This window comes from Stegastes partitus, unplaced genomic scaffold (assembly GCF_000690725.1).
Source record: "Stegastes partitus isolate 25-593 unplaced genomic scaffold, Stegastes_partitus-1.0.2 Scaffold115, whole genome shotgun sequence".
NCBI lineage: Eukaryota > Metazoa > Chordata > Actinopteri > Pomacentridae > Stegastes > Stegastes partitus.
This window is the reverse complement of record NW_007577846.1, coordinates 775,957-801,642: the sequence shown is the minus strand read 5'-3', so window position 1 is coordinate 801,642 and position 25,686 is coordinate 775,957. Positions and strand designations below refer to the sequence as shown.

The 25,686-nt window shown below is 41.5% G+C and overlaps 1 protein-coding gene across 1 annotated transcript in view; it reads right to left on the bottom strand.

Moving 5' to 3' along the window:
- Positions 1–5,588: 5,588 nt before the first annotated feature.
- LOC103354675 (AT-rich interactive domain-containing protein 5B) overlaps positions 5,589–25,686 on the bottom strand; it is a 47,106-nt gene continuing 27,008 nt past the window's right edge. Inside the window, exons 4-12 of the mRNA XM_008278120.1 lie at positions 19,524–19,734; positions 16,617–16,850; positions 14,906–15,012; positions 14,244–14,391; positions 13,127–13,179; positions 10,701–10,798; positions 10,444–10,624; positions 7,480–7,671; positions 5,589–6,716 (exon numbers count right to left, since the gene is read on the bottom strand). Of these exons, the coding sequence (XP_008276342.1) occupies positions 5,589–6,716; positions 7,480–7,671; positions 10,444–10,624; positions 10,701–10,798; positions 13,127–13,179; positions 14,244–14,391; positions 14,906–15,012; positions 16,617–16,850; positions 19,524–19,734 (2,352 nt within the window). The remainder of the gene's footprint in view (positions 6,717–7,479; positions 7,672–10,443; positions 10,625–10,700; positions 10,799–13,126; positions 13,180–14,243; positions 14,392–14,905; positions 15,013–16,616; positions 16,851–19,523; positions 19,735–25,686) is intronic.

The following is a 25,686-nucleotide window of genomic DNA, read 5'->3' as shown; positions in this document are numbered from 1 at the left end:
ATGCCACAAATTTCGGTGCTTTTGCAAATTGAAACCGATTTCTTTTTTATACATTCGTTTGTATTTCTGCAAATTTACAAACTGACAAACTTAAACCAGTGAGTAAGTCTGGCTTTGAGTTACTGAAACCACTGCGTCTGTAAATGTTAAAAATTTTAAACCCCGAATTTTGTTGAGTTTGTACATTTTAAATCCAACATTTCAACAAATATACAAATGTTCGTCAGGTTTTTACTTCTCAAGATTTACAAACCCCAAACCATAAATGTAAATCATAAACAAACCGTTTTATTTTTAAACAGGAAAACTCACTGGTTCCAACCAGACGACGTCTGTTGGCTTTGTTTAGTTCACGAAGACGATCTGCTGGTAGAGTTTCGACTTTTTTTTTTTTTTTTTAAACACAGAAATGCGACAGATTTTCTGGTTCCAGTTTGTTCAGTTTGTAAATCTGCGGTTTTTCCTTCAGTTCAGTTCATAACGACAATCTTTGGACTGCTGGTGGAGCTTTTTTTTTTTCACTATATTCTGATATTTGATCTACGAAACAATTGAATTAAGAAAATATCCTGCACATGAATCAACGATCACATGAACCGATGGATCGAAGCTCTCTACAGTCCTGGTCGGTCAAACGAAGGCGGAGCTGCTGAAACGCGACATGCGGCACCTTTAGTTTGATCGCGTGTCTCGGTGGACGTCGCCGGGAGTCTCTGCAGGTCTGCGGCGAGCGTCCGGTCGACAACAAAAACCTCCGACAACAACAACAGCAGCAGCAGCAGCAGCAGGATCCGTCGTCCGAGTTGACGCTCGCCGACAAACTCCGACCGCAGGCACTTAGCTTGAAGAAGTTTCCAGGTGTGAGCAGCGCCGACGCTGGAGAAGTGTGCAAAAACACTGGATACAAGAAGTCTGCTGAACATGCATAACACAATGTAAACATTTAAAAAACCAAAGGAGAAGAAACCGTAACTAATCAAACTTAAACAACCAAAGAAAACTACTCGGCTGCTAAACTAGGAGAGCCTGGACGCTCAGGAGGCGTGGTGCCGGAACATGCAGGGAGATAAAGTCCGATTAGAGCGGAAGCTGGTCCAGTGGAGCTGTGGGCCGACTGGGAGGAAACCAGTTTGTGCGACTGGCGTAATGTTTAGAGGAGTAAAATCACCTTTAACGTGTTTCCAGTTCAGGCCGGCTGGTTTTAAACGCTCAAAAAACACCCAAACATGAAATGAGGCGTCTGTTGTCTGTACAGGCTGGATGATGAGGATTTAACCGTCCGAACCTTTAAAATCACCAAAACGACACCATTATTCAGCCAGAAAGCGGAAAACTTTGTTGTAACTACACATGTGATGTGATTCCACTGAAGGTCTTTGCTGCAATTTTAACCAAATTGAGATTTATTCTACGCCTCGTATAAAAATGTGCCAAAAACAAACCAGAATCTACGAAAAAAAAAAAAAAGACAAATTAAAAATGAGCTGTCCTTTATGCAAACAGGAAATAGACAAAACCTCAGAGGGTTTCCACAAAAAGCAGTAAAACATCTTTAACTATGGAGAATCTCCGTTATTTCGTCCAGTCGTGGCAACAGAAACGGGACAGGAAGGCCCAGAGGGGTCAGCTGTGCTCCATTTCTATAGTTTTAGATCATTTTAAAGCTTAACTTCTGTTTAATCGATCAGGTTTTAGGAACTTTTTGGACGTTATTACAGACTAAAGAAATCCTTTAACCTGCAGATTGAATAACAATGAAAACAGTTGTTACTAAAACACCAGAAATATCTGACATGTGGCCAAAAACTCAATAAAATCAGCAACAATTTGAACTTTAAGTCATTCACATGCAAAAAACCCCCATAATGTTTGCTGTTATTCAAAGTGATTATATTTGGTTTGTCTGGAAAGTTTTCAGTTTTCAAGATTTTTTAAACACGTGATAAATTCACAGATTTGTCGTCAGTTTCTTGATAAAAAATAATCGTGCCTTTAATCTGGACAAACACCAGAAATGTTCTGTGTTTTTAAGTTATTATTTTTTTACGCAATCTCCCATTTTTTTGTTGAAAAAAACACCATTTTAATGCACTCTGTGAACATTGTTGTGCAAAAGTTCAGATGCGTTCAAAGTCGAGTGTTCACACTTCGGTCGCACAAACTGGTTCCTGTGAAGCACACGGAGGCCTCGGCTGAGCGGAAACACCGACAATAAATAAATGCTTGCTGACACGATGAGGCGGAGAGAAGCTCACAGTAGTTACCCTGTCGTCAGATACTGCATCCATGAGTTTCACCGTCTCCTCCTCGACAGCGCTGAGAAAAAACGTCGAGACATTTAAAGCTGATCCTGAAGCGGCCGACCGGCTGCAGGACTTTGGTGCTCGGCTACCGTTCCTCTGCTCGTGCGTTCGTTCACAAACCAGAAAAATAAGAAGAAGAAAAAAACTGCAAGCGTGTCCATAAACAAGTCCCCGTTTCTTTTAATTCTTTTTTAAAATATTTTCTTTAAAACTCTCAGAAATTTCTTTTTTTTTTGTGTTTTTTTTTTTTTTACTGACTTGCGGCGCGATGAAAAGAATTTATCAAAAAAAACAAAAACAAAACAACAACAATATGGCGATAACTAAGAATAAACAGCACCAGTTAACGTCGGTGTGACTAACATAACAAAACGTTGGCAGAAGGAAGGAGGAAATATACAAAAAAAACCAACAACATGGGAGAGCAAATGAGTACAGTAGGTGTGCAAATCTGAACCAACGTGTGGAGAAACAAACAGAAGGCTGCGATTTTAAAGGGATACCTTGATGCTTTGGTCACGTTTTCAGCTACACGTTAAGGAGTCGCTGCGTTGGCACTTGAGATGAGGAAGAAGCAGGCGAGCGGCTAAAACGTTCTTTGGCGAAGTGAAGCAACAAAAAAAAAATGTGTAAAAAATGCTGCCGGTTTGAAAACAGTCATTTAACAATCAGAATAACAGGTTGAAAGTCAGAATCGTCGGAGAAGATTTGGCTCCGCGCTCACGTCTGGGGGCTCTTAGCTTAGCTTGATGCTTACTTGTCACGTCAACGGTGACCAACAGGGACAGTCAAGACGTCAGAGGATTCTCGGCTGAACTGCAGGCGGCGTTTACGCAAAGCGGAGAGGAAGCAAGTTTATGTAAATGTCCTAAAATGTTTGGATTATTTTCAACTCCCATCTGGAGGCGGTAAGCTTAGCTTAGCTTAATGCTTGGTTGGTCGGTTTACTCCGATACAACAAAAACGTTCGTGTTCCTTGATGCGACTAAGAAGCCGTGATCGACTGAACTGCAGGTGGCGTTTACACAAAGCAGAGATGAAGCAAGTGTTGAAACAAATCAAAAACGCAGTCAAATATCATTTTCAACTCGCTTAGCTTAGCTTAGCTTAGCTTAGCGTTACGAATGTTTGTTGTGGTTGGTCGATCCGCTCCTATGAGTCTACTTTGTCACGACTCGGACGTCTGCGGGGTTTCACTGTCACTGGACACATCGTCAGCGTTCACAGACTAAACCACCGTGCTAACCTTATATCAACCTGATCTGACGTATTTGACGTGAACTGAACGTTGACTCGGCTGCATTTAGACGTCACATCTTCTAAAAACAGCAGCTGACTCGTCCGTTTTGTTCCTCAATGATTCTTGTTCTGGAATCACCTGCTGCTTCATTTCAGTAGAAACAATCCGATTCAAACGGCCCAATACTGTGTCAACATTAGCTTCTTATGCTGTTTTATTAGTGATTCAGGCTCATAAGGCTGCAGGTGGAACACGATCAGTCGACCGGCTGATTTGAATCCAACAAGACTTGGTATGAATGCTTCTCGTCTCCTCGTGGTTTTTCTTCTACAGATGTTCAGTTTAAGCTTGAAACATCACCACAAGGTTGGAAATAATAAATGTACCTGGAGTCACTAATATTCCATTAGTCCAGATGCATGTATTTGTGCAGCACACAGATATTCAAGCTTTTTGCATATTTTAGCTTATTAACACACAAACCTCATCGAAACCTGTCACTGAGACACTCAACCGTTCAGATTAAACAGAGTCACGCTAACCGTCTCCCTGTGTTTACAGTCTTCGTGCTAAGCTAAGCTAACTACGTCCTGGTTGTAGTTTTGTAGGTACAGTACGGACACCAGAGAGGAAACCAGCTGTCCTCGCTCTGTTTGTTCTATTTGTGCAAAAACATGGAACGTTTACGGTTTTAAAGGATTTAAAGTGTCTTGTAAAACTTAAAATTGGGGTTTTTCGTGTGCAGACGTGAGAGCGGCGTCGACCTTCTCGTCTAACTCGGAGGGATTTTGAGTCTTTCCAGGCAGAGGATTCTTTTCCCCACAAGAGGAAAAACGAGCAGCGTGAGGCGAGCTGTGTTCCTCTGCCTGCCGTCAGATACGAGGTCTGCACGGACACAGAAAGACGCTTTTTAACACCAAGCAAACACGACGTGCAGACAGACGGCAGGTTAAAGGAGAAATCTGTATTTTCATGTCATTAAAAAACCAAAACCAGCGATAAATGTGGATTTATCTGAAAACAGTCCCAGACAGACACAGCTGATGTTGGTTTTGGTCTTTTCCTGACGTTTGATAAACACCAGCCTTTTCCTTTAACACCAGGTGGCAGAACGTCGTGCCCCAGTGCATGCTGGGAGAGGCTCCGCCCCCCAAAACAGATAAAGCAGGTGGAAAACGACGCGCTAAAAAAGAACCTGAGGTAGTCTGAATGTTGGGGCTACATGTCATGGAGTCTAACCTGAACGGTGGCAGCGATGACGAGCGTGAGAAGAGTCGAACCCGAACACTGGAAGCTGGTATCGAATGTCTCTTCAGAAAGATTTGAAAGTAGAAGTTTTGTACGAAAACACGTTTGTGTGTCTCAGGCAGCCCTGCGGAGGGGTGAGCGGAAGCTAAGCTGGTCAAACATCAAGGTATCTCTTTACTGGATGTATCTGAAGCCAGCGATGAAGCAGATCGCAGGCCGATTAAGGCACGTATGTGTAAGAAAAGTTTATATAAGTTGAGCTAACGAGCAGGACTATAGAAACGCTTCACTTAACGAGCTATACCGTGAAGACCGAGCTCCAAGCTTCTCGCTCTGAGCCCCAGATAACATCTAAACACTTTATCAGAAAATAACTATCTCTCTACAGAAGTAGAGTACAATTTAAAAATGAAACTACCAAACTACAGTACACTCTGGATGCTAATCGATGACGTCTTGATGCATAGCATCACCCATAGATGTGATGTCTGAGTCATGTGGATCTCATTCAACATTTCCGCGTAACATTGAATAGTGGAGTTAATAGTGTTATGGAGGTTATGGCAGTGTTTGTCATCTCACTCCTCAGTTTCTTTTTTACCTTAAACCAACGGAAAGAAGGAGAAACTGGTGTGTGATTGTCATGTGTGGTCTGTAAAGTTCAATCAACGACGCGAAACAAAAAGAAAAAACAGAAGATAAAATGTTCTCCAAGGTGAGAGAAACATCCCTGCTCCTCTTTCAGGCTGAAACCAGATTCCAAAACCCCGACTGATCCGACTGTGAGCAGAACAACCCTAAAAACAGTGTGTGTCAGTGTTTCCGGCTCTCTTCAGCTCTGCAGAACCCGGATCTCTCTCCTCCTGCTCAGACTTGATTCTCTCAGTTTCCTCGTCCTCCGTCTTCACGCCTCCCTCCGCCTTCGTCTCGGCCTCAGATCCTGGAGGGAGAAACTTCTCGAACCTCATGCCGTTCAGATCCTCCTCGAGCTTCACCTGGAAGGGGGGCAGGCCCAGCAGGAAGGCCCGGATCCTGCTGGGGGAGCTCAGGTCTGCCGGTTCCTCCTGGTTCTTGGCCTCCACCTCCTGCCCTGCTCCCCCCACTGAGCTGGACCGGCCCCCCAGACCGAAGTCCTCGGCCTGCTCCGATAAACCAGCTCTGGGTCTCTTGGATGACGGCTGCTCTGTGGTCCCGTTGACGGCCGCCCGGCTCGGCTCTGGTCCCTCGGCGGCGGGTCTCTTGGCAGCGAAGCGCTTGCTGAGGTTGAGGGGCAGCGCCTGCTCAGGCGGCGGGGTGATGGGGGAGCAGGGCGGCTTGGTGCTCAGGTCCTGAGACAGGGCCTCGGACAGGCGGCGGGTGAAGCTCTGCAGCTGAGACGAGTCCAGACAACGAGTCCTCATCAGCTGACACACCTGAACACTGCAGTCCAGGTTCAGGGGCAGAACCCGGAGAGGCGGTAGCGGTGGCCGACTCCTGGGGTCCCGACCGCCTCCTCGCTGGCTGCCGTCGTCCACGTTACAGCCGGAGCAGCGGTTGTGGTGCTGGTGGGGCTGAGGCTGCTCCCCGCTGGGGTGAGGCGTGTCCGGGCTTCCTCCTTTGGGCTGCAGGGTGAAGATGGTCGGGTGGAGCTGCGTCGGGTCCTGAGGCGTCAGCGCCGGGCTCTCCAGGCCCCGCTGGAGGCTGATGCGGTTCCTGAAGACGTCCAGAGGACACACGCCCTTGATGGGGCTGAAGCCGCCCAGAGAGCCTCCGACGAAGTGCCGAGGCAGCGTGGAGAGGAGGACGCCCGGAGCCGGAGCCCCGCACGGGCCTCGGTCCGGCTTCAGGTCCTTGGGTTTAGGCTGGAAGGGGAGGAAGGGGGTGGACATGGGGGACAGGTCGGGGGTGAGGGGCATGTTGACGGGCAGGATGGCCGGCTGGATGGGCTGCAGGGGGAGAAGAGAAACACCGTCACCTCAGGGTTCTAGCAGCAGTTCTACTAGTGAGTGTTTGGTTCTGAAGCTCTTTAAATCGATCCATGTGAGATCAATCAGACCTGACAACACGACTTCCTCAGAATCTACAACAGCTTTAGTACATGTTGCACTTTGTAATCATTTCTGAGCCTCAAACTTCATCAGTGCAGCAGACGTGAAATGTTTCTGACACATTGCAGTCAAATGGAGGTAAAAATGATCCTTTCATTGTCAAGAACTGGTTCTGACCAACCACCATCACACATATGAGCCTTGAAAGTTTACCCAGAATGCACTTAAAAAAAAAAAAAAAAAAAGTCTTGTTGTTTGAAGCTTTTCTGGTGAATTATCTGAAAACAGAAACACATCCAGGCTACCGATGATCGTTTTTGTGACACAGAATCACAGAAATGAAACATGAAACTGCTGCAGTGTTACTGTTCAGACTGTGATACATCCCATAATGTTCAAAGCTCAAAGTTGGTTGTAGAGAAAACAAACAGAAACCAGATCCAGTGTTCAGACTGTGACACCTGGATGGATGTAGACCTGATCTGGGGTCAGTTTTTAACAGAAGTCATTGTGTTTTTCATCCTGAACGTGTCCATGTGTTTATCTGCTGAACTGATGAAGTCATGAAGGTCAGACGTGATGACGTTTCTAACCACCTCTATCTATTTTGCATTTCTTTATTAGATGTAGAGAACAACGACTGTATTGCGGCTGCTGTTACCCGGTGTGCGCTGCCGGGCGTCGGGCCTCCTCTGCCTTTGGCTGGAAGCAGAGGACTCTGCTGCTGACACTCTGTTTTGACTTTGGCCTGCTGCTGAGCCAACAGTCTGGCCTGAGCGATCAGCGTCGCCTTGTTGCGGGTCCCAGGCGGCCGACCTCGGCCTCTTTTCACCACCACGCTGTCGTTCACGATCTGCACGGAGAGAGGAAGGACAAACGTGAGCTGTGACATCTTGGAGTCATCCGCGCATTCATTCCTCCTTATCTGTGAAGACTATGCAGTGAATGATGCATGAAGCTCCCCATTCAGACTCCACCTGGGTCTCAGCGGCATCAGTTCCATCACTGCTGTCGCTCCATTAAATCAAATCACATCGATGTCCGACCAACATTTTTGTCATAAATTCATGTCATGCTAAGCATATTTTCCTAATTAATATAGGAGAGTGAGTTTTTTCTTTGTTGTTTTGCTTTCATTAACCCCTAGCAGTCCGCTGTAACACCGGTGTGATACATCATACGACATTTTCGAGACATCACGGCAAAAAAAAAGAAAGAAAACGTGAGGCGCTGCCGTCAACTTCACTCTAAGTGCCGACTAGTTTTTGCTTCATGTTGATAGACCACGTAAAACCGGAGACATGATGTTGTGAAAAAAAAACATGCGTAAAATGTAAGCGTATGAAATATGCGCGGTGGGCGTCGCATTTCTTTCACCATCGCTGTCATTTTTTGTCATTTTATAAAAGGAAAGTGAAAGAAAGTCCCTGAACATGCAGCTCCTGCAACGTGGCCGTCGGCCTCATTCTGGACACAAACTGTTTTCAGGAGCGGCATTGATAGAAAGAGACAGAAAGCCTCACCTGCTTTGTAATTCTTTACAAATATTTGTCTTTAGTTTGATTTTATATCAAACTGACCTTTCCATATTCATATCTGTGACCTATGGTTACATTTCCAATAGGGATGGACTGATACCTCTTTTTGATTTCCGATACCGATACTTCAACTTTGAGCATCTGCCGATACCGATACCAATACCGATACCATCTCTCCTCCTGAACTTCTTTGGAAATACCTTATTTGCATGGATACATTTGTTTAAGATGGCTTTATCAAAAGCCTCATACTTTTAAAGCATAGACTTTGCTTTTCTAAGAAAGGAAAAAACAGCCAAAAGCATGTCTCAAAGTGAAACTGTAGCTGCTTTATTTGAGCTGCAATCAGACTACAGTGTGCACTCAGTGCCATTCAGATATTTAGAACAGATCAAAATGACACAGCAACATTAAGCTGCAATTTAAAGGTTAAATTACCAAAACATGGTATTAAATAATAGGACCACTAATAGCCTCTCTCGGCTCTGCGCATGAGCAGTAGTAAATGAGGCCGGAAACGTTGTGACCTGCTGCGGGATCGGATCCAATAGGAAGGGTCTGTCTGCAGAGCCGGAGACCGCCCGTACAGGCTGCTGGTAGAGGGCTGCACGGAGAGGCTGGACTCGTCTGCTACGGCCTTATAAGTGCACGGCTTCTAGTTCGGGTGCGCGACGTAGTTGTAAAGGGTGATTTCACTCAAAATATACTTCCAATTTTAAAAAAAAATATTTAAGAAGAGTATTTTTAACCCCTTACCGCTCCCACGTCCCGACCACTTTCCAAACACGTTACAGCCAGATGTGCGCATGCTCCACAATCACGTTTCCCGACAACATACACATCAAATGAAAGCTCAGAGTCTCCTCTTTCCGATGATATAAACCTTTTTGACCTACAGCAACCACAGCGTTGACACAAAGAGCTTTTTGTACAGAAAAGCAAAATGTTAAAATCTGACTTTTCTTACTTTTGAAGGCTCTCTGAAGCTCAAACATCGCTCATTCCTCACCAGCTTGGTCTCATTCTGTCCTGTAAAACGTATTTAGATCCTCAAAGGCACAAACTCTGCAGTAATGTCTTCCCAGCTTGAGATCAGCTCCGGCTGTTTTATTCATTTCTTCTGGCAAAATCAGGCTGAATCTATTTCAGATCGCGCTGAAAGCGCTACAGGCAGCTAGACGGACATCTCAGCTTTTGATTGACACCTAGTTTGGCCAATAGGAGGGCTTTGAGGGTGAGTGACAGCCTGAAGAGCCAATGGAGTGTCTCAGACAGTCAACCTGGTCCGCACAAGTTCCACCCTTGTAGATTCGACCAGTCGGGTTGCAGACACTCTCTGACGCTGTAAACTTGTAGCCAATGAGCAGACGAACACGTGGATGTGTCGGAAGGCAGGATTCTGTGTGTGTGGTGGTATCGGATCGGTTAAACTTACCACTGTGAAGGAAATCATCCGATACCGTAATTTCGTCCAGTATCGGCCCGATACCGATACCCAGTATCGGATCGGCGCATCTCTAATTTCCAACTTTCAAAATGCTTCGTTAAGCATGTTTGTGTGTTTTTTATTATAAATAGTACATTTTTTTCAAACCGGATTTTATATTTTTTGTGTGTTTTTGAGCCCAAAATGTTAATTTAGTAGGTTAAAGTGAAAAAATAACAGTCAGATCGTATTGGTGATGATGTGCTGAAGAAAAAAAAGATACCAAACATGGGCATGGTGAACATGTTGGAATGTGGTGTATAAAGACAAAACCAAAAGTCTGCAAAAACGGCCAAAAAAAGGCCAAGACCTCTAAGGGCTAAACATATTCATACAAATTATTATTTTGAACTTTAATATTTGCCCACCGGTTAAAATGAGTTTATGAAACGTTCCTATTGTGTTATTTCTGTTTACATGTTTTCCTGGACATAGATGATGTCTGGATGCGTGTTTAAAGGGACGTTTCACAGTATTAATGTGGAAAGTTTTAGGGCTGAAGCTGCCAAAACACAACCCGTCGATGTCCGAATGAAAAGTCCATCAGTGCAGCGTAAAACTCGAGTACAACAAAAACCTTCAGCCTGTCAGTGTCACTCACAGGAGGAGAAGAAAGAGCAGAGGTGGCCACCTTCTTGACCTTGGCTCTGGGTCCTGGCTTCCTGCCTCGGGGAAGTGGTTTCCGTCCTCGTATCCCTCTGGGTTTCGGAGGCAGGGGCGATTCTGGGACTTTGAATTCTGCTCCTCCCGCTCTGAGGTGCTCTTCGTAAGGCAGCATTAGCCTGAGACACAGTTACAGCAGGTTTAGTGTGCCTTCTTTCCTACGGCCTAAATGAATACGTAGGGTTTCTGCCTGACCTCTCGTAGTGTCTCCGGGTGCAGGTGGCGGCGCTGGTGCTGCCAGGGCATCCTCCTAGCTCGTTGTAAACCACTTTCCAGAGGCGGTCCGTCGTCACCTGCGACACAAAAACAAAACGTGGGAATCGATCGGCTTTTAGGTCCCGAAATGCTGCGGAGAAGAAACATGCATGCTTCTAAGGATATACATCGCTTTTCAAGGTGCTGGAGGGTAAAACCAGGAAACACCAAATAAATAACAAAACTAGACAAAACAACCACGATGCAAAGGAGAGAAAACCAAGCAGGTCAGGTTTAAATCAGCCTAAACATCTGGAAATATAAATTTTACCCCCAAAAAACTGCTCAAACTCCGTCAGGCCACGTAGTGATGATGCTGCCACCACCATGCTTCACTGAGAGGATGGTGTGCGCAGTGTTCACTTTAAAATTTACTTTTGCAATCTTTTATTTCACATTTTATATTTTTAATTTTTGGACATTACTTTGTTGAAGTACATTTTAACTTTGAAATGAGACTCCATGTCAACATTTTGGCATCTTAAAACAGCAAAACATGAATGTTGTCCCGTCACAGCTGCATTTCTACTGATGTTAGAGGCCTCTGAAGTTGGTAAAATGTCGACCAAAGACTGCATTTTTAGTTGGAAATATGGATAAATCTATATACATACACTTATAGGAACATTCTGGGACCCCAATCCTACTCTTTTTTTTTTCCCCCCATTTTCAAGGGCTGATATTTAAAACGTTGACCTCTGCTGGAGACGTTCAATTATTTAGCTCTGCTGGAAACTATTTTGTTTGTGTCCTCGCCACATTTCAGGGCAGTTAAAATGGCTTCCAAGGGTTGAAAACTAAAAATTCCCATGTCTGGTAACAGAAACTTCTCAAAATTCAGCCAAAGTATTTTATTGAACTTTAGTTTTGGGTCCCAAATAATGAACGAAATGGTACAATGTGTGATGAATTTTACTGATGTGTCTTTATATGTTGCTGTATTTTTGTTGTTGTCATTTATTCGTGGCAGTGAGTGATTTTCTAAGATTTACACTTTCTACTGTCATCGTTGTGTTTGTGCAGCGGAGACGTATTTTAAGATTAACTGAAATCGCACTGAACTAGATATTTTTGGGAAAAAAAAGCCTCGCTGCCGAGTGTTTTGTGGTGCGGCTGAATCGACTACATACATTCTGCAGTGTGTGATTAACGGTGTGACACTACACTACGCCGTACAATGCACCATTGTTCGGCACAGCGGGCCTTTTGTTGTGCAGCGACGAGCTCAAACTGCACCGCCTGTTTTCATTCGTTGTCCAGCTGCTGTTGTTGTTTATTTACTGCAAACCCCCCACAAATACTTCATTACAAGTTAAAGTCCTGTGTTTAAACGCCACATGCGTACGCCGCAATCTGAATACAGTCGTCCTCAAACGTATTCAAACCCTCCCATTAAAAAAGGAAAAAAAAACAGCTGGAACAAATTTTTATTTATTATTGTTTTTTTTCAGTTTCTAGTTATTTGAGTGACTGTTGTGAATTTTGCCTTGTCTTTAATAGAAGGGTGTGAATACATCTGAGGACGACTGTATTTACCTGATGCATCAACATTTCGCTGTTGGAGCTGCTGCAGGTTAAACTGGTTTCAGTTTGAGGGTTACGTCACCGTTTTACGACAAAAGTTGACACACAAAAACGTTTCTCAGGTGTGAAAACCTGCTAGATTAACTGATCAATACTAAAAATAATAAACTGTGGTCCTAATCTCAACACAAAGTTGCAAAAACCACAATTATTCTTCGACAGTTTTCTTTAAAGGAATAAGTAACGTTCGCTGGTCTCAGTTGGAGCTTGAAACTAAAACTTGTTTCCCTTATCAATCTAGATTATTTTCCTCAATCGATCAATCGATCTTTTGTCTCTGAAATGATGACAAATGTCAATCAATGTTTCCTAAAGTTGACAAAAGTCTTCATTTGTTGTTTTCCAAGATGTTTAGTTTGCTGTCTTGGAAAATATTCATATTTGAGGAGCTGCAATTGGATTTTTAGTTGAAATTCCTCATACGGATGACAGTCGCATATCAATGTAATCGTTGACAACTTATCGATTAATCTTTGCAGCTCCACACTGTCACCTGAGAATGACTCAGTTTCAAGCAGGACTTAATCGACTGGTCTGAATGCTGGCACTAATCAAGCAAAAGAAAAAAAACAACTATAGCTGCCACTGATGCTGAAAATATTAGGTCATGAATTTCACTGCAACATTAGATTCGCCAATAAATCTGGAGTTTCTGAGTCTCTTTGCTAAACACTGAAGCGGTTTTCTAGCCTTAATGCTAATCTGAGCTAACCCGGTAGCTTCACAGTGACTCCTGTAAACAACAAACTGGCCTCTGACAGGAAACTCGAACAGCGACTCACCTTCTTGTAGCCTCCGAGCCGTTTGACCACAGAGTACATGAGGAAGAGGTCGACTGGGGATGGAGAGGACGGACATGTGAAACCAGGCGGCACAAATCAGACATGCAAACACAGATCGGATAAAATGGAAATCAGGTGGCGAGCCTGGAATAAAACATCCGCTTTGTTTCCAACTACACACTTTGGTTGAACAAATAAAACTGAGCAGCAACGTCTCTCTTTTGATGCTTTTATTGTTTCTCGATTATAAAAATCCACATAAAACAAACTCTCCCCTTTTGTTTTGTAACTGTCGCTTGAAAAAAAATAGTTCAAATCTCAGTTCGGTTAAATGAAGGTTAAAACATATCACAGGGCACGAACACGACAGGAGGAATCAAACCTGCGACCTTTATCATTTCTTAAATGTCAAGACGGACATGAAAGAAAGGTCGGAAAGAAATGAAAAGGATAGAAACCTAAATAAGAGACAGAAAGAAAAACGAGGAAAGAAAGGACAAAGAAAAATATTGGTGAAGAAAAGAAAGACTGATAGTAGTTAAGGGCATTTTATGAGCTTTTTCACAAATCTGCCAACTAAATCGTTACCAAACAACTTCTTCACCAATATGTTTGTAAAGGTGTAATAACATGCTTTAAAATGTTGAAGTTCAACTCTGGTGGGAAACCCTGAAAAACACCTGCTCAGGTTAGGGTACCAATAAATGATTGATGAAAAATCGATTTTACAATTTCTATGTGATTAATATTTATTTTTAAAACAATACTAGAAATGAGGATGAAAAGAACAGAAAGGACAAAAACAAGAGAAAGGAGCAAGAAAATGAAACAGAAAATAATGAAAAGAAAAGATGAAAAGAAAAAAGATCAGAAAGAAAAGTAAAGACAAAATTAAAAGAAAAAGGCAAAGGACAGACAGAAACAGAGAATAAAAGGCAAATATGGAGGTAAAGATATAAAATAAAAGACAAACAAAGGAAAAGTACAAGTAAAAGCAAACATGATGTGAACGAAATGGACTAAAAATGGGCAGAAAGATAACGAAAGAAAAACGCAGAGATAGAAAAGGAAGAAAAAGAAAAGAAAAGAGAACCTGACAGAAAATGAAGGTTCTTACTCTTCTTGAAGCCCAGGTTGGGGACTTTGTGGATGGGAGAACCGTTGCGGTCCATGAAGGCGTAGAGCTGATCCAGAAACAGCTGCTCCTCAGGGTGAGGCAGCCAGCTGCCCTCACAGCCGACCTCCACGCTGCCCATCACGTTCTCCTGGAGAACACAGAACGTCAGGGAACGGGTACCAATACAGAACATTACGAAACAGGTACCAACACAGAACATTATACACTAGGTACCAATTTGGAACATCAGAATACAGGTACTAACACAGAATATCAGACTACAAGTTCCAACAGAACGTTAGAATACAGGTTCCCACACAGAGTGTCAGGAAACAGGTACCAACCCAGAACATTATACAACAGGTGCCTACATGGAATGTCAGAAAACAGGTACAACTTAGAATGTTAAAAAGCAGGTACCAACAGAGAACGATACACACCAGGCACCAGGAAACTTGTCATGTTTGCTCCATCTCGAGCATCACTTCTGTCGTTGATGTTTTTATTTTGTAATATCTAATCGTTCCCCAGGTTCAGAATTTCCTTCCACTTTTAACAGAGAGGCTTTAAAAAATCTGCTAATTTCGCTGTTGTTCTCCCACCTCAATAACCAGAGGAGTGTATGATGCGGAAGCACAGCCAGAAACCTTAAAAGAACAAACCTTCATCCTCTCAATCCAGGACTCGGACTGGCTGGAGTTGGGGGAGTCTCTGCTGTCGCGGCCTCTCCTCTTACGAGGTCGTCCTCGAAGACTGAGAGACGGACATCCTGCGGAAAAACAAAGATTTAAAGTAGAGGAACCAAAAAGAACATTGAGAACCAATAAGAACAAGTAGATCTGGAGTCACTGAGTTGATGAACTAGTTGAGTCTGTAGGACACTTTCAGATGAACCAGAGGAGCTCAGGTTGTCTGAAGAGCTTCCAGCAGGTGGCAGCGTTTTGCAAGTAAACAGTAGCAGGAAGTTGTCACCTCAAAAGGCCTTTAAAAACTGGTTGGAAGGTATTTAACTGATGTCTAGGTTACACCTAGATGTTTTATCTTTCAGCGTGACGTTGCAAATATACAATAAGTCCGTTTACACAGCAGTTATTTTCAAGCTAGAAGTCTGAACCTTTTGCCTTGTTTTAAAAAACAAACAAAACTACAGTCATTTCCATACACTTGAAGAACACATATATTGTGACAGTCTTGAGTTTCCATTAACTCTGAATTTTCTATGACAGAATCACTGAAATGTGTCTTTGTCAAACACACACAAACACACACACACACACACACACACACACACACACACAAAACAACAATCATGAGTTTCATTGACATATTAAAGGTCTTCTGGAAATGTGACACAATCTGCTGCGTCAAAAATATACACATAGCAACTTGAATTATCAGCTTTGGTGATGCAGAAAGCTGGTAATCGAATTTTCTTAGCAGCCTTTTAACTTCTCGTGAGTAATTACAACTGACTACAGCTGGTGATTGAGCTGGACGCCAAAAAGCAGGTCTGCAATGAATCAGAAGCTGCTGGAACACAGTGTTTTACATCAACATGAGCGGAGAGGTTGCATGAAGAAGGAAGTTCTTCCTCCACAAGCAGAACCTTAAAGCTTAAGTGAAGTTTGCTGCTGATCACATGGACAAAGAAAAGGCCTTCAGGAGGGAAGTTCTGTGGTCAGATGGAACAAAAATTTAGCTACTTGGCCACAATAACCAGAAATATTTTTGAAGGAGAGAAGTTGAGGCTTTTAACCCCAAGAACACCAAACCTACCATCAAGCATGGAGGTGGCAGCATCATGCTCTGGGTCTGCTTTACACAAAGTAAATAGAAAAATGAAGAAGGATGATTACCTCCACATTCTTTAGGAAAACCTCAAGACAGAAACTCGCACCTTGGAGGCAGTTGGATGTTTCATCAAGACAATGACCCCAATTTAGAGGAGGGTCAAAGATAAAACCAGAAACTTGTGGACGGAACCCAAAAGTGCCAAGTTGAGGTGAACAGCCAAAGGACATTTAAACAAATATTAGCATTTCTTTATGTATATTTTTGACCCAGCAGATTGGCATGTTTCCAGAGGACCTGTTATAGATCTATTATTTGTGCTTGTTTTGTGACTCTTGTGTTTTCAGGGTTTTATGACAGATAATTTAGAGTGACAGGAAATTCAAGACCGCCATGATACATACAGACTTCACAAGTGTCTGGAAACTTTTGGTCACGACTTGACACAGAAAACCTTGGAGCAGGAATTCTAAGTCCAGTCTTGGCTATTTTTGAGCAAATAATGATGCTGCTGTCTTTATAACTAACTCCCTAATCTCTGAAAAGAAAAACTATCTGCCTCTGTTTCTCTCTGACACTCACTGAACTGCCAGGCGAAGCTGGCGCTGCTCTCCAGCGTCGGGTGGTTGAAGGTGTCCCTGCAGTACATGAGTCGGGTGTTGGGCAGCACCTTGACGCCGCCCAGAGCCAGCAGGTGGGGGTCCTGCAGCCCCGGACCTCTCGCCCCGTCCTGGATGCGCCTCTGCAGGGAGCGGAAGCGGCAGTACTGGGGGTAGCTGAGCACCTTGATGCCCTGACGCTCCGCCGAGGAACCGTCTGAGAGGCAAAGACAAAGCAGACCAACGTTCAGAAACACCCGGTGGTCCGAACAGCATCTGCAGCTGGAGGCTTCAAACACACGACAGAGGTAAGATGGAAGAAAGTAAAAAAAAAAAATGCAGGTTGTTGCTCTTTAACTGTCGCTGCTGCTGCCTTAAAAATATCTAAAATCTCAGTTTGGTTAAATGAATAATGCAGAAACCTGCAACCTTTATTATTTCCTAAATGTCAAGATGGACGTTTAAGATTCATGGTAGAGATGAAGGACAGGTAGGAAAACAGAAAGACAGAAAAAAACAAACAGGCAGAGGAATGAAAAATAAAGGAGAAAAGAAAGATGAAAGAAAAGACATGAAAAAAGAAGAAAAAGAAAAAAAGAAAAACAGACAAGAAACAAAAAATAGAAATAAGAGGAAGAAGCAAGAAACATAATGGTGACTGGAAGAATGAAGTAAAGAAAGAAAGAAATAGACGAATAAAAACAAACAAAACAGCAAAGAAAGACGAAGAGAAAGATGAACGAAATCTGCAGCTGGAGGCTTCAAATACACAAGAAAAAAGGCAAAGAAACAAAAGAAGAAGATGAAACAAAAAGAAAGAAAATGACAAGAATGAAAACAAGTTAAAAAAAAAAAAAGAAGAAAAAGAAAATGAAGAGTCAAAGGTCGGAAAAGAAAAAGCACAAAAATAGAAAAGTGAGGAGAAAAAGGAAAGAAAGGAGAATCCAAAATAAAACAGAAGAAAAGAACTAAAAGGTTGAAAAGAAGAAAAGAGAAGTCAGGAGACAAAAAGAAAAATCAGAAGGAAGAAGAAAGAAAAGTAGGAGAGGAAAAGGAAGAAAAGACCAAAGAAAAAACAAAGAAAGGGCAGAAAAAAGACGAATAAAAAGAAAATTAAAATCAAGATAAATAGAAAAATATATACCATCGATAAACCCGACAAACATTAAACTGCTTTCAAGCACTTTGCCTCCTAATTATTAGTTATTAATGAAACCAATTAAAATATTTGATCACCTTGTTTACTGAATTAATAAAGGAATCTAATTTCATAGGAAACATTGTGGACGGACAAACGAACAGCCGTCACAGTGTTTCCTGATAAAAGTCGGACATTTTCGTCTCTATAAGATCTGATCTGACGTCACCGGCGTGATGATGCAGGTTATTAACATGATTTAGGGTCTCCACAAACAAACAAACAAACAAACAAACAAACAAACAACTAGACTCGGATGATGTTTGTTTAGCTGGTGTGAATGCCGATGAATGAACGTTTTAATTGTGTTTATCGCCGACGCACTTTGGAATAATCGCCTCATTACGTAGCAGCAGCACATCCAGAACCGGTCCGGCAGCTTCGTCTGAACGTTTCAAGACACAAAGATTCCCTGAATTCTCTGCACAGTTTAAAATATAAACTATACTACATATACTATATACTAGACTAAACCATAAGCTCATTTACGGCACCGTAAGTAATTTCATTTTGTGTGATTTGCACTGTTTTCGCTGCACATTATTTTTTTTATGTACAAACCCGGTTCAGAACCAAAGACTTAACACGTGCCTTCTGCAGATTCTTCTGTTCTCTTTCGTGTTTACTTATATTTGTAGCTTATTACATGTTTAGATTGTATATATTTATATGTTTAAATTGTATATTTTGGAGCTTATTATATGTTTAGCTTAGATGTTTTTGAGTATGGATATTTTTCAATTGTATTTTTTTTTTTTTAATGAGGGTTTGAGAGAAATTTCAGTTCTCTGTATGTGCACAGTGTAGCAGAACTGACAATAAAGTAGCTTTGACTTTGAAAAGCACAACTACCTTTAAAACCACAGGTGTTGAGTTGATTCCAGAAATTAGTATGAACATGCTTTGAAGATTTGGCAACTGTCAAAATGAAGCAGAAGAAGCACATTTGCAGTTGAATTTTTTCTAAAGCTGCAGGTTTTCTTGGAAAAACTGGTTGAATGTTTACTAAAGCAGAAGATGTCCAACTACAACTGTAATATATTTAACTTGAAGCGCTTCTCCGCTGCTTGTTTTGTTGCGTTACTGTCAGGAGCTGCTGCATACGTGAGCTTGGACTCGTCTTATTTCAGTATTTTAAAACCACAGCACGTCTTCTTCAATGGTCGCCGCCATTTTTTTCTAAAACACAAATTGTAAGTATTTTTTTGAGAATTTTCTATTTTATTTCTGATTTCCTTCAGATGTGCTCTTGTATTTATTATTTTACAGTCGGTATAAAGCTAATTTCCACATCAATTTATTCATTATTATCGCTGTTCTTTTAAAGTTTTTGTCTTTTATTCTAACATTTTCTAAAGCAGAAGATGTGGAACCATACTGTCTGCAGCTGCTGCTGATGTGAGCTTAGAGTCGTTTCAGTTATTTAAAATCACAGCACGTCTTCTTAAATCATGGCAGCCACTATTTTTTTTAACCCAAGTTGTGGATTTTCTTTGATATTTTTTCATTTTAATTGTATTCTATTAGTGTCAAAATGCAACAGTACAAGCATTCATACACTAATTATTATTATTCTTATGGAGAAACCGTTGGAATTAGTGACTAATATGAGTTTGTGGAGCATATTAACAGGCGGACACCAAGTTTCCAATCGGCCTCATCGATCAGTCAGAACCAGGAAGTGTTTCTTACTCTCAGTTTTGTCTTTGAGCGGCTCGCTGCTCTTGTCCGGTGTGTTGTTGTTGCTGCTGCCGCTGCTCTGTGGAGGTTTGTGGATGCCGTTGGGGCCGCCGATCGGTGGCGTCTTTGAGCTGCTGCTCCAACCTGCCGGTTCGGCACACGACCACCGCACCAGGTCCTCCACCCGAACCACCATCTTCCTGGACACGGCCAGAACCTCGTCCTGAAGCCAAACACACATCGAGACGGGTTCAGTTATCATCAAAACCAAACCACTCTGGAAACTGACATCTGCTGGAGGTTTTTAACATGAATAATTATTTACCAAATCTTCTGTGCTTGCTGTGGTTTTTGTATTCAATTTGGAAAATAAAAAATATACTTTAAAACGGCCCATTATGAAGAGCCGTGAAACCTCACCGGCCCAACATCACGGGACAAATGAGCGTCCTGCTGCTGGATTTTAATGCAACACAAACCATCAGAAAGTGTGAACTATTTAAAACACCAAAACCACGGCAGCAACGGCTCCTCCCCTTGTAATGGGAACGAACAAACAGCAGTTTCTTGGCTTTATTGTCGTCGAAAGAGGCGTATACTTGTTGAATTTACACCATAAGAGTCCAACAAACCAAAACAACCCAAACTTTTAGCCTTTTTTTTTTTGTAAAAGAGGTGGATGTGAAGGGGTCGAGTGATTCATTCAGCCAAAAAGGAAGCAAGACACAGCTTTAAAACTGAAAATCAAACCCCTTGCAAATGTTTTTAGATGCATGAAGACACTTTATGTCGTCTCTAGTTCACCTATTTGTCATTTAGCAGCCAAAAACTAAGTTCTGTGAAGTTTTGGGCTGAATTTTGTTAAAACTGTTGTTAAATTTCAACATGAAGACAACATGAAGCAGCTCGTAACTCTGCGTATGTAATGACAACATACAGATCCTATGTACACCAGCTTTTGTTCCTACCAGTGAGTCCACATCACCACTTTGTCAAAACAGCAACAAACCTGAACCTTGTCATGCCACACTTCAAATCCTTCTGATGTTAGAGCCTCAAAGGTTGGCGAAATGTCGACCAATGACTGCATCTTAAGTAGGACGTATAAATACATCCATATATGTCAACTTAGCGGAACTTTCTCAGACCACAACAGCACCGTCATTGTAATTTTTTTTCCATTTTCAAGGGTCAATAATTATTTATTATTGTTCTTCTGTATCATTTTCGATGTTTTTATCTTGTTTCAGACAAATTCAGTCGTTTTCAACAAGCTTCAAGTCAAAATAACTCAACCTTGTGTTGCTGCGTGTCAGATTCTACTGATGCTAGAGCCTCAAAAGTTGGTGAAATGTCGGCCAATGACTGCATCTTAAGCAAGACATATAAATACATCCATATATGTCAACTTAGCGGCACTGTCTCAGGCCACAACAGCACCATCATTGTAATTTTTGAATGTTTTTTCCATTTTCAAGGGTCAATAATTATTCATTGACATCTTTTAATCTTTTTGGACATTTTTCTTAATCTCATTTTGGACAAATTTGAAAAATGTGGACAGGTATCACCTCATTTTAGATGAATTTTGACCCATTTAGCAGTTAAAATAGCAACAATCTGGAACCTTTTCTCGCCCAACATCAGATTCTACTGATGTTAGAGCCTCAAAGGTTGGTGAAATGTCGACCAAAGACTGGATCTTTAGTAGGAAATATCGATACACCCATATATATCTATATATATATGCAGAGAGTAACTTTCTTGGACCACAATAGCACCATCATTGTAATTTTTTTTTCCATTTTCAAGGGCCAATAATTATTCATTATTGTCCTTTTGTCAAATTCTACTGATGTTTTTATCTTGTTTTGAACAAATTCCGTCATTTCTGACAGGTTTCAAGTCAAAATTGAATTTCCCTTCTGGGATAAATAAAGTATTTTTCATTTCAAAATAGCGACTAACTGAACCTTGTGTTGCTGCGTGTCAGATTCTACTGATGCTAGAGCCTCAAAAGTTGGTGAAATGTCGACCAAAGACTGGGTCTTTAGTAGAAATATGGATCCATCCATATATACACTCATGGAAACGTTCTGGGGTAAAGGTCAATAATTATTCATTACTGTCATTTTCAATCATTTTTGACAGTTTTATCTTATTTTGGACCATTCCGAGTCATTTCACAGGGGCCTCAATACCACCCTTTTTTTTCCATTTTCAAGGGCCAGCAACTCAAAATTTGGTCTCTGCTGGGTTCATTTAATTATTTGGATCTTCTGGAAACAATTCCATCTGTGCCCTAGCCACACCTCACGGCTGTGGGACTTTTGTTTCTGGAGATATTGAACATCTTAAAATGGCTTCTCAGGTCAGGTGAGCTTTTTTAAGGGTGATAAAACAAAAAGTCACAGGTTTAAAAATGGGAAATTCTCACGATTTAGCCGAAATATTTCTACAGAACTTGCACGTAACCTACAGGAACAAAATCTGAGAATTCTGTCTGAACCAGCTAAACACTGAGAGGCCTGAACAGCACAAAGGTTAGCGCGGCGCACATGTTAATGATGTTACGTATATTTGTATACAGTCGCACATTATTTCCCGCTCCAGGCTCTGTAGATTAGTCGTCCAGTTTCTTGGACAAGGCGTCGTTTGTGTTCCTGTTTGCTGCTGTTAAGCCGAGGATAGAGCGCTAATGTGGGATAATGCGAACACGCTGTGATTTGCTCCTTCGCTGTGAGTTTGTTATATTTCACGTCAACACCTGGGCGCACCTGCAGGATTCACGACATCACAAGTATCCCGGATCCAATCGGACTCCAGTGTGACACTTACAAGAGAGTTGTGGACATTTTGGTTCATATTAAACATCTGGAATCATGTCAAAGTCAAACTTTAGAATAATTGTCAATTATTCTCTGTAATTAATAACACTGTATTGTCTCAACCTCAGGATGCATTCTAGTCAGATAAAGTAGTTTATATGTATTTTTTGTACAGTTTTATTTAACAGTAAGTGAATAATTCTGGTAAAATTGCACCATAAATAAAAATATAGTTTCTTAACCATAATATGTAAACTTGTATGGTTGACGTTTGAACAGGAAGTCACTTTGGCGCAGTCTTAAATGTGTTGTATAAAAAACAGTGACTTGAATTGTAATAAATATAGAAAATCTCTGTTACCTGTAACCTTATTGGCCTAAATGGATTCAAAATTAACATTCGAAGCTTGTAATAGCAACGTATTAAATCATTTGAACCTTGTTATTTTATACTGAAATTATAAAAAAATATGCAGTAAACTGTAAATAAGAAAAAAACAAATGACATAAAGTAACACAAATGTGCTCAGGAGGAGCTTCAATGAAGCATTACAGCCGACGGTGCAGCTTCAGCTTCAGAACCGCACCGAGTAACGCTGCCTTTCTGTCAACATCTGGTCTGAATAACCTTTATTGAACAAGCAGAGGAGTCGCAGGTCGCGGCTGCAGAAATTAAAGCGTGCAGAGCAATCACACAGAGTCTGCAGCTTTAGAGGCTAACCCTGCTAGCATGCTGCAGCTAATGGACAACAACTGGTGCTGGACTGATGTTGTACGGGAGGATTTCATCATAAACAGACGTTGGACACGAACCGTTTGGATCAGAGGCAGAACTGAGTCTCATATCGAACAAATACAGGCACCGTTCCACCCCTAAAACACAATATTTTAGTGGCTATGCACTGGAAGGCGACGGCAGCCGAAATTGGTTTCATCCATCAGGTGTGTTTGAGTGTTTTGACCAGCGAACAACAGATTATCAGGGCAAATATTTAGGATTTTTTTGATTATCGGCATCATTATTTCAATAAACCATACATTAAATGCGCTGGAGGTGCATTAAATGGAAATTTAAATCATCAAAATGGAGCTGTGTCTCCAGGGTGAGGTAGAAGTAGTTGCTGAAGTTGTAATAAACGCCACAATCTTACACAAACAGGCAACAGTTTCCATGTTACGCTAGAAAAACACATGAATAATTCACTTGTGGGTGTTGGTGCAGCTGAAATGTATTCTGCTGACGGTGCTAAGCTAATGCTAAGAGGTTTGTCGTGCCTCTTAGCGTGCAGTTAATGCTATCTGGAGTAAAGTTTGTGATGAGAAATAAAAATATGATTGAGCAGAATGATGATTAAAGATAGAATAATTCTAAGAGGTCAGCTGTGCTGCTTAGCATGCGGCTAACGCTATCCACAGCGCTGTAGCATCTGACAAAGTCACAAAGTAAGATTAATTTTGTAAATCTTTTTAAACTGACAGACACATCTCTCTAGCGGAGAAACAACCTGCAAAACTCAACAAGAAGCACAGGAAGATCAGGAAATTAGCCGCTTTCACAGTAGCGAACGCTATGCTAACGGCTAGCAGCTATGTGAGGAAGCAGCTACAGATTAACCTGAAACAGAATCTGGGAAACGATATGGAATAATGCTTTATGATCCGGGCCTCAACGGGCAATAAAAGTGAACGAACGGTCAAATATTAACTATATATTAATTTTTATTACTGAAGAAGCAGTAAAGAGTTCCCTGCTATCTCTTGCTGTTAATATATAAAGTTTAACGTATAACGCTTTCAAATATCAGTTGTTCTTTATTACCAGCAAGATAAAATAACTTTATTCATCCCAAATGAACTCTATTGCAAGATATTAGTCAGAAAAAAACTAAATGACGTAACAAGCGCAGTGTCTAAAAAGTAGAAAACCAATAAGATATCAGTACATTACTGACAATAAAATATGAGCCGAAATAAGGCTTGAATAGAGAAATAATGTTGGCATTATGCATAAAAAAAGAAAGAGTATATCTCTAGTTTTGAGCTTTTAAATGTGATTTTAAAGCGGTTATTCTTCTGTTTCTCTGTCCTGTAAATGCTTCATATGAGAAGCTCTGCAGCTCCACTCTGCTCCTCCCGTTAATCACCTGAACACAGCGAGCCGAACGTGTTCCAACTGAAGAAAATGTCTCGACTGGTTTGTTGGCAGAGTCTTGACATTTACGTGACGACACAAAAAGACCCTGCAGAGCGCAGAGATAAGGCCGAGGCCGTTTAAACAAGGCTTTATTGTAGAAAGACGACATTTCTGTGTGCCGAAATGTGACGGCAACAAAACCAGAAAAAAACAGACAGCTGGAGCTAAAACCTGGGGAGAAATTCCTAAATGATCTGTTAATCTAAAAAACACAACAACAACAAAAAACACTTAACAAGCTGCACCGTCTAACTCAGTTTAATCCACACAACCCGTCAGAAACCGCTGAATTTTTAACCAGCGCTTCTCTGTCATGAAATGTCATATTTTGGTGTTGATCTTGACATTTACCGGCTCGGTGACACGTGACGATGTAAAGCAACATGTGACGCTTAGAAACGACAAAGGAAGTGAACGACTAGAAATCCATGCAGGACTGAAGGATTCTCTCCTGTTTTAATCTGCATCAGTGTTTTCTGAAAGTCATTATAGTGAAAAAAAATGGTGCAATCCAGTTTATACAAAATAAATAACTAAAAATAAAACACACTCAGCAGGAGGGATGCAGCTTGATAGTAAATCTAAATTCAGTGAATTCTGATGGAGATCGACTGATGGGTTTTCTTCAGGGCTGTTACTGATTATTTATTTCATTTATTATTTATTCAAATGTTAAATATTTATCAGCATATGATTGCAGGTTATTCATTACACATATGCATCTTAAATTATTATTTCTTATTGTTTTCCAGACTCCGTTTCAGGTTAATCTGCAGCTGCATGCTAACTCAGCTGTTAGCATAGCCCTAGCCACCGTAAAAGCAGCTCATTTCCTGATTTGTGGTGACATTTGTGCTTCTTGTTCATGTTTTGCAGGTTGTTTCGCTGCCAGAGAGACACATCTTGTCAGTTGTAAAAGATTGTTAAGGTTAATCCGACTTTAGGAAGTTGTTACGGCGCTCCAGACAGCGTTAGCCGCATGCTAACGGGCACAGCTAACCTCTCAGCAATAGCATTAGCTATCAGAATAAGCTCCAGCTGCACCAGCACCAACAAGTGAATTATTGAGGCCTTTTTTGTGTATCTATTTAAATTTCCATGCGATGCACGTCTAGCCCATTTAGTCGGTAATCAATTTATGAAAACAATGATC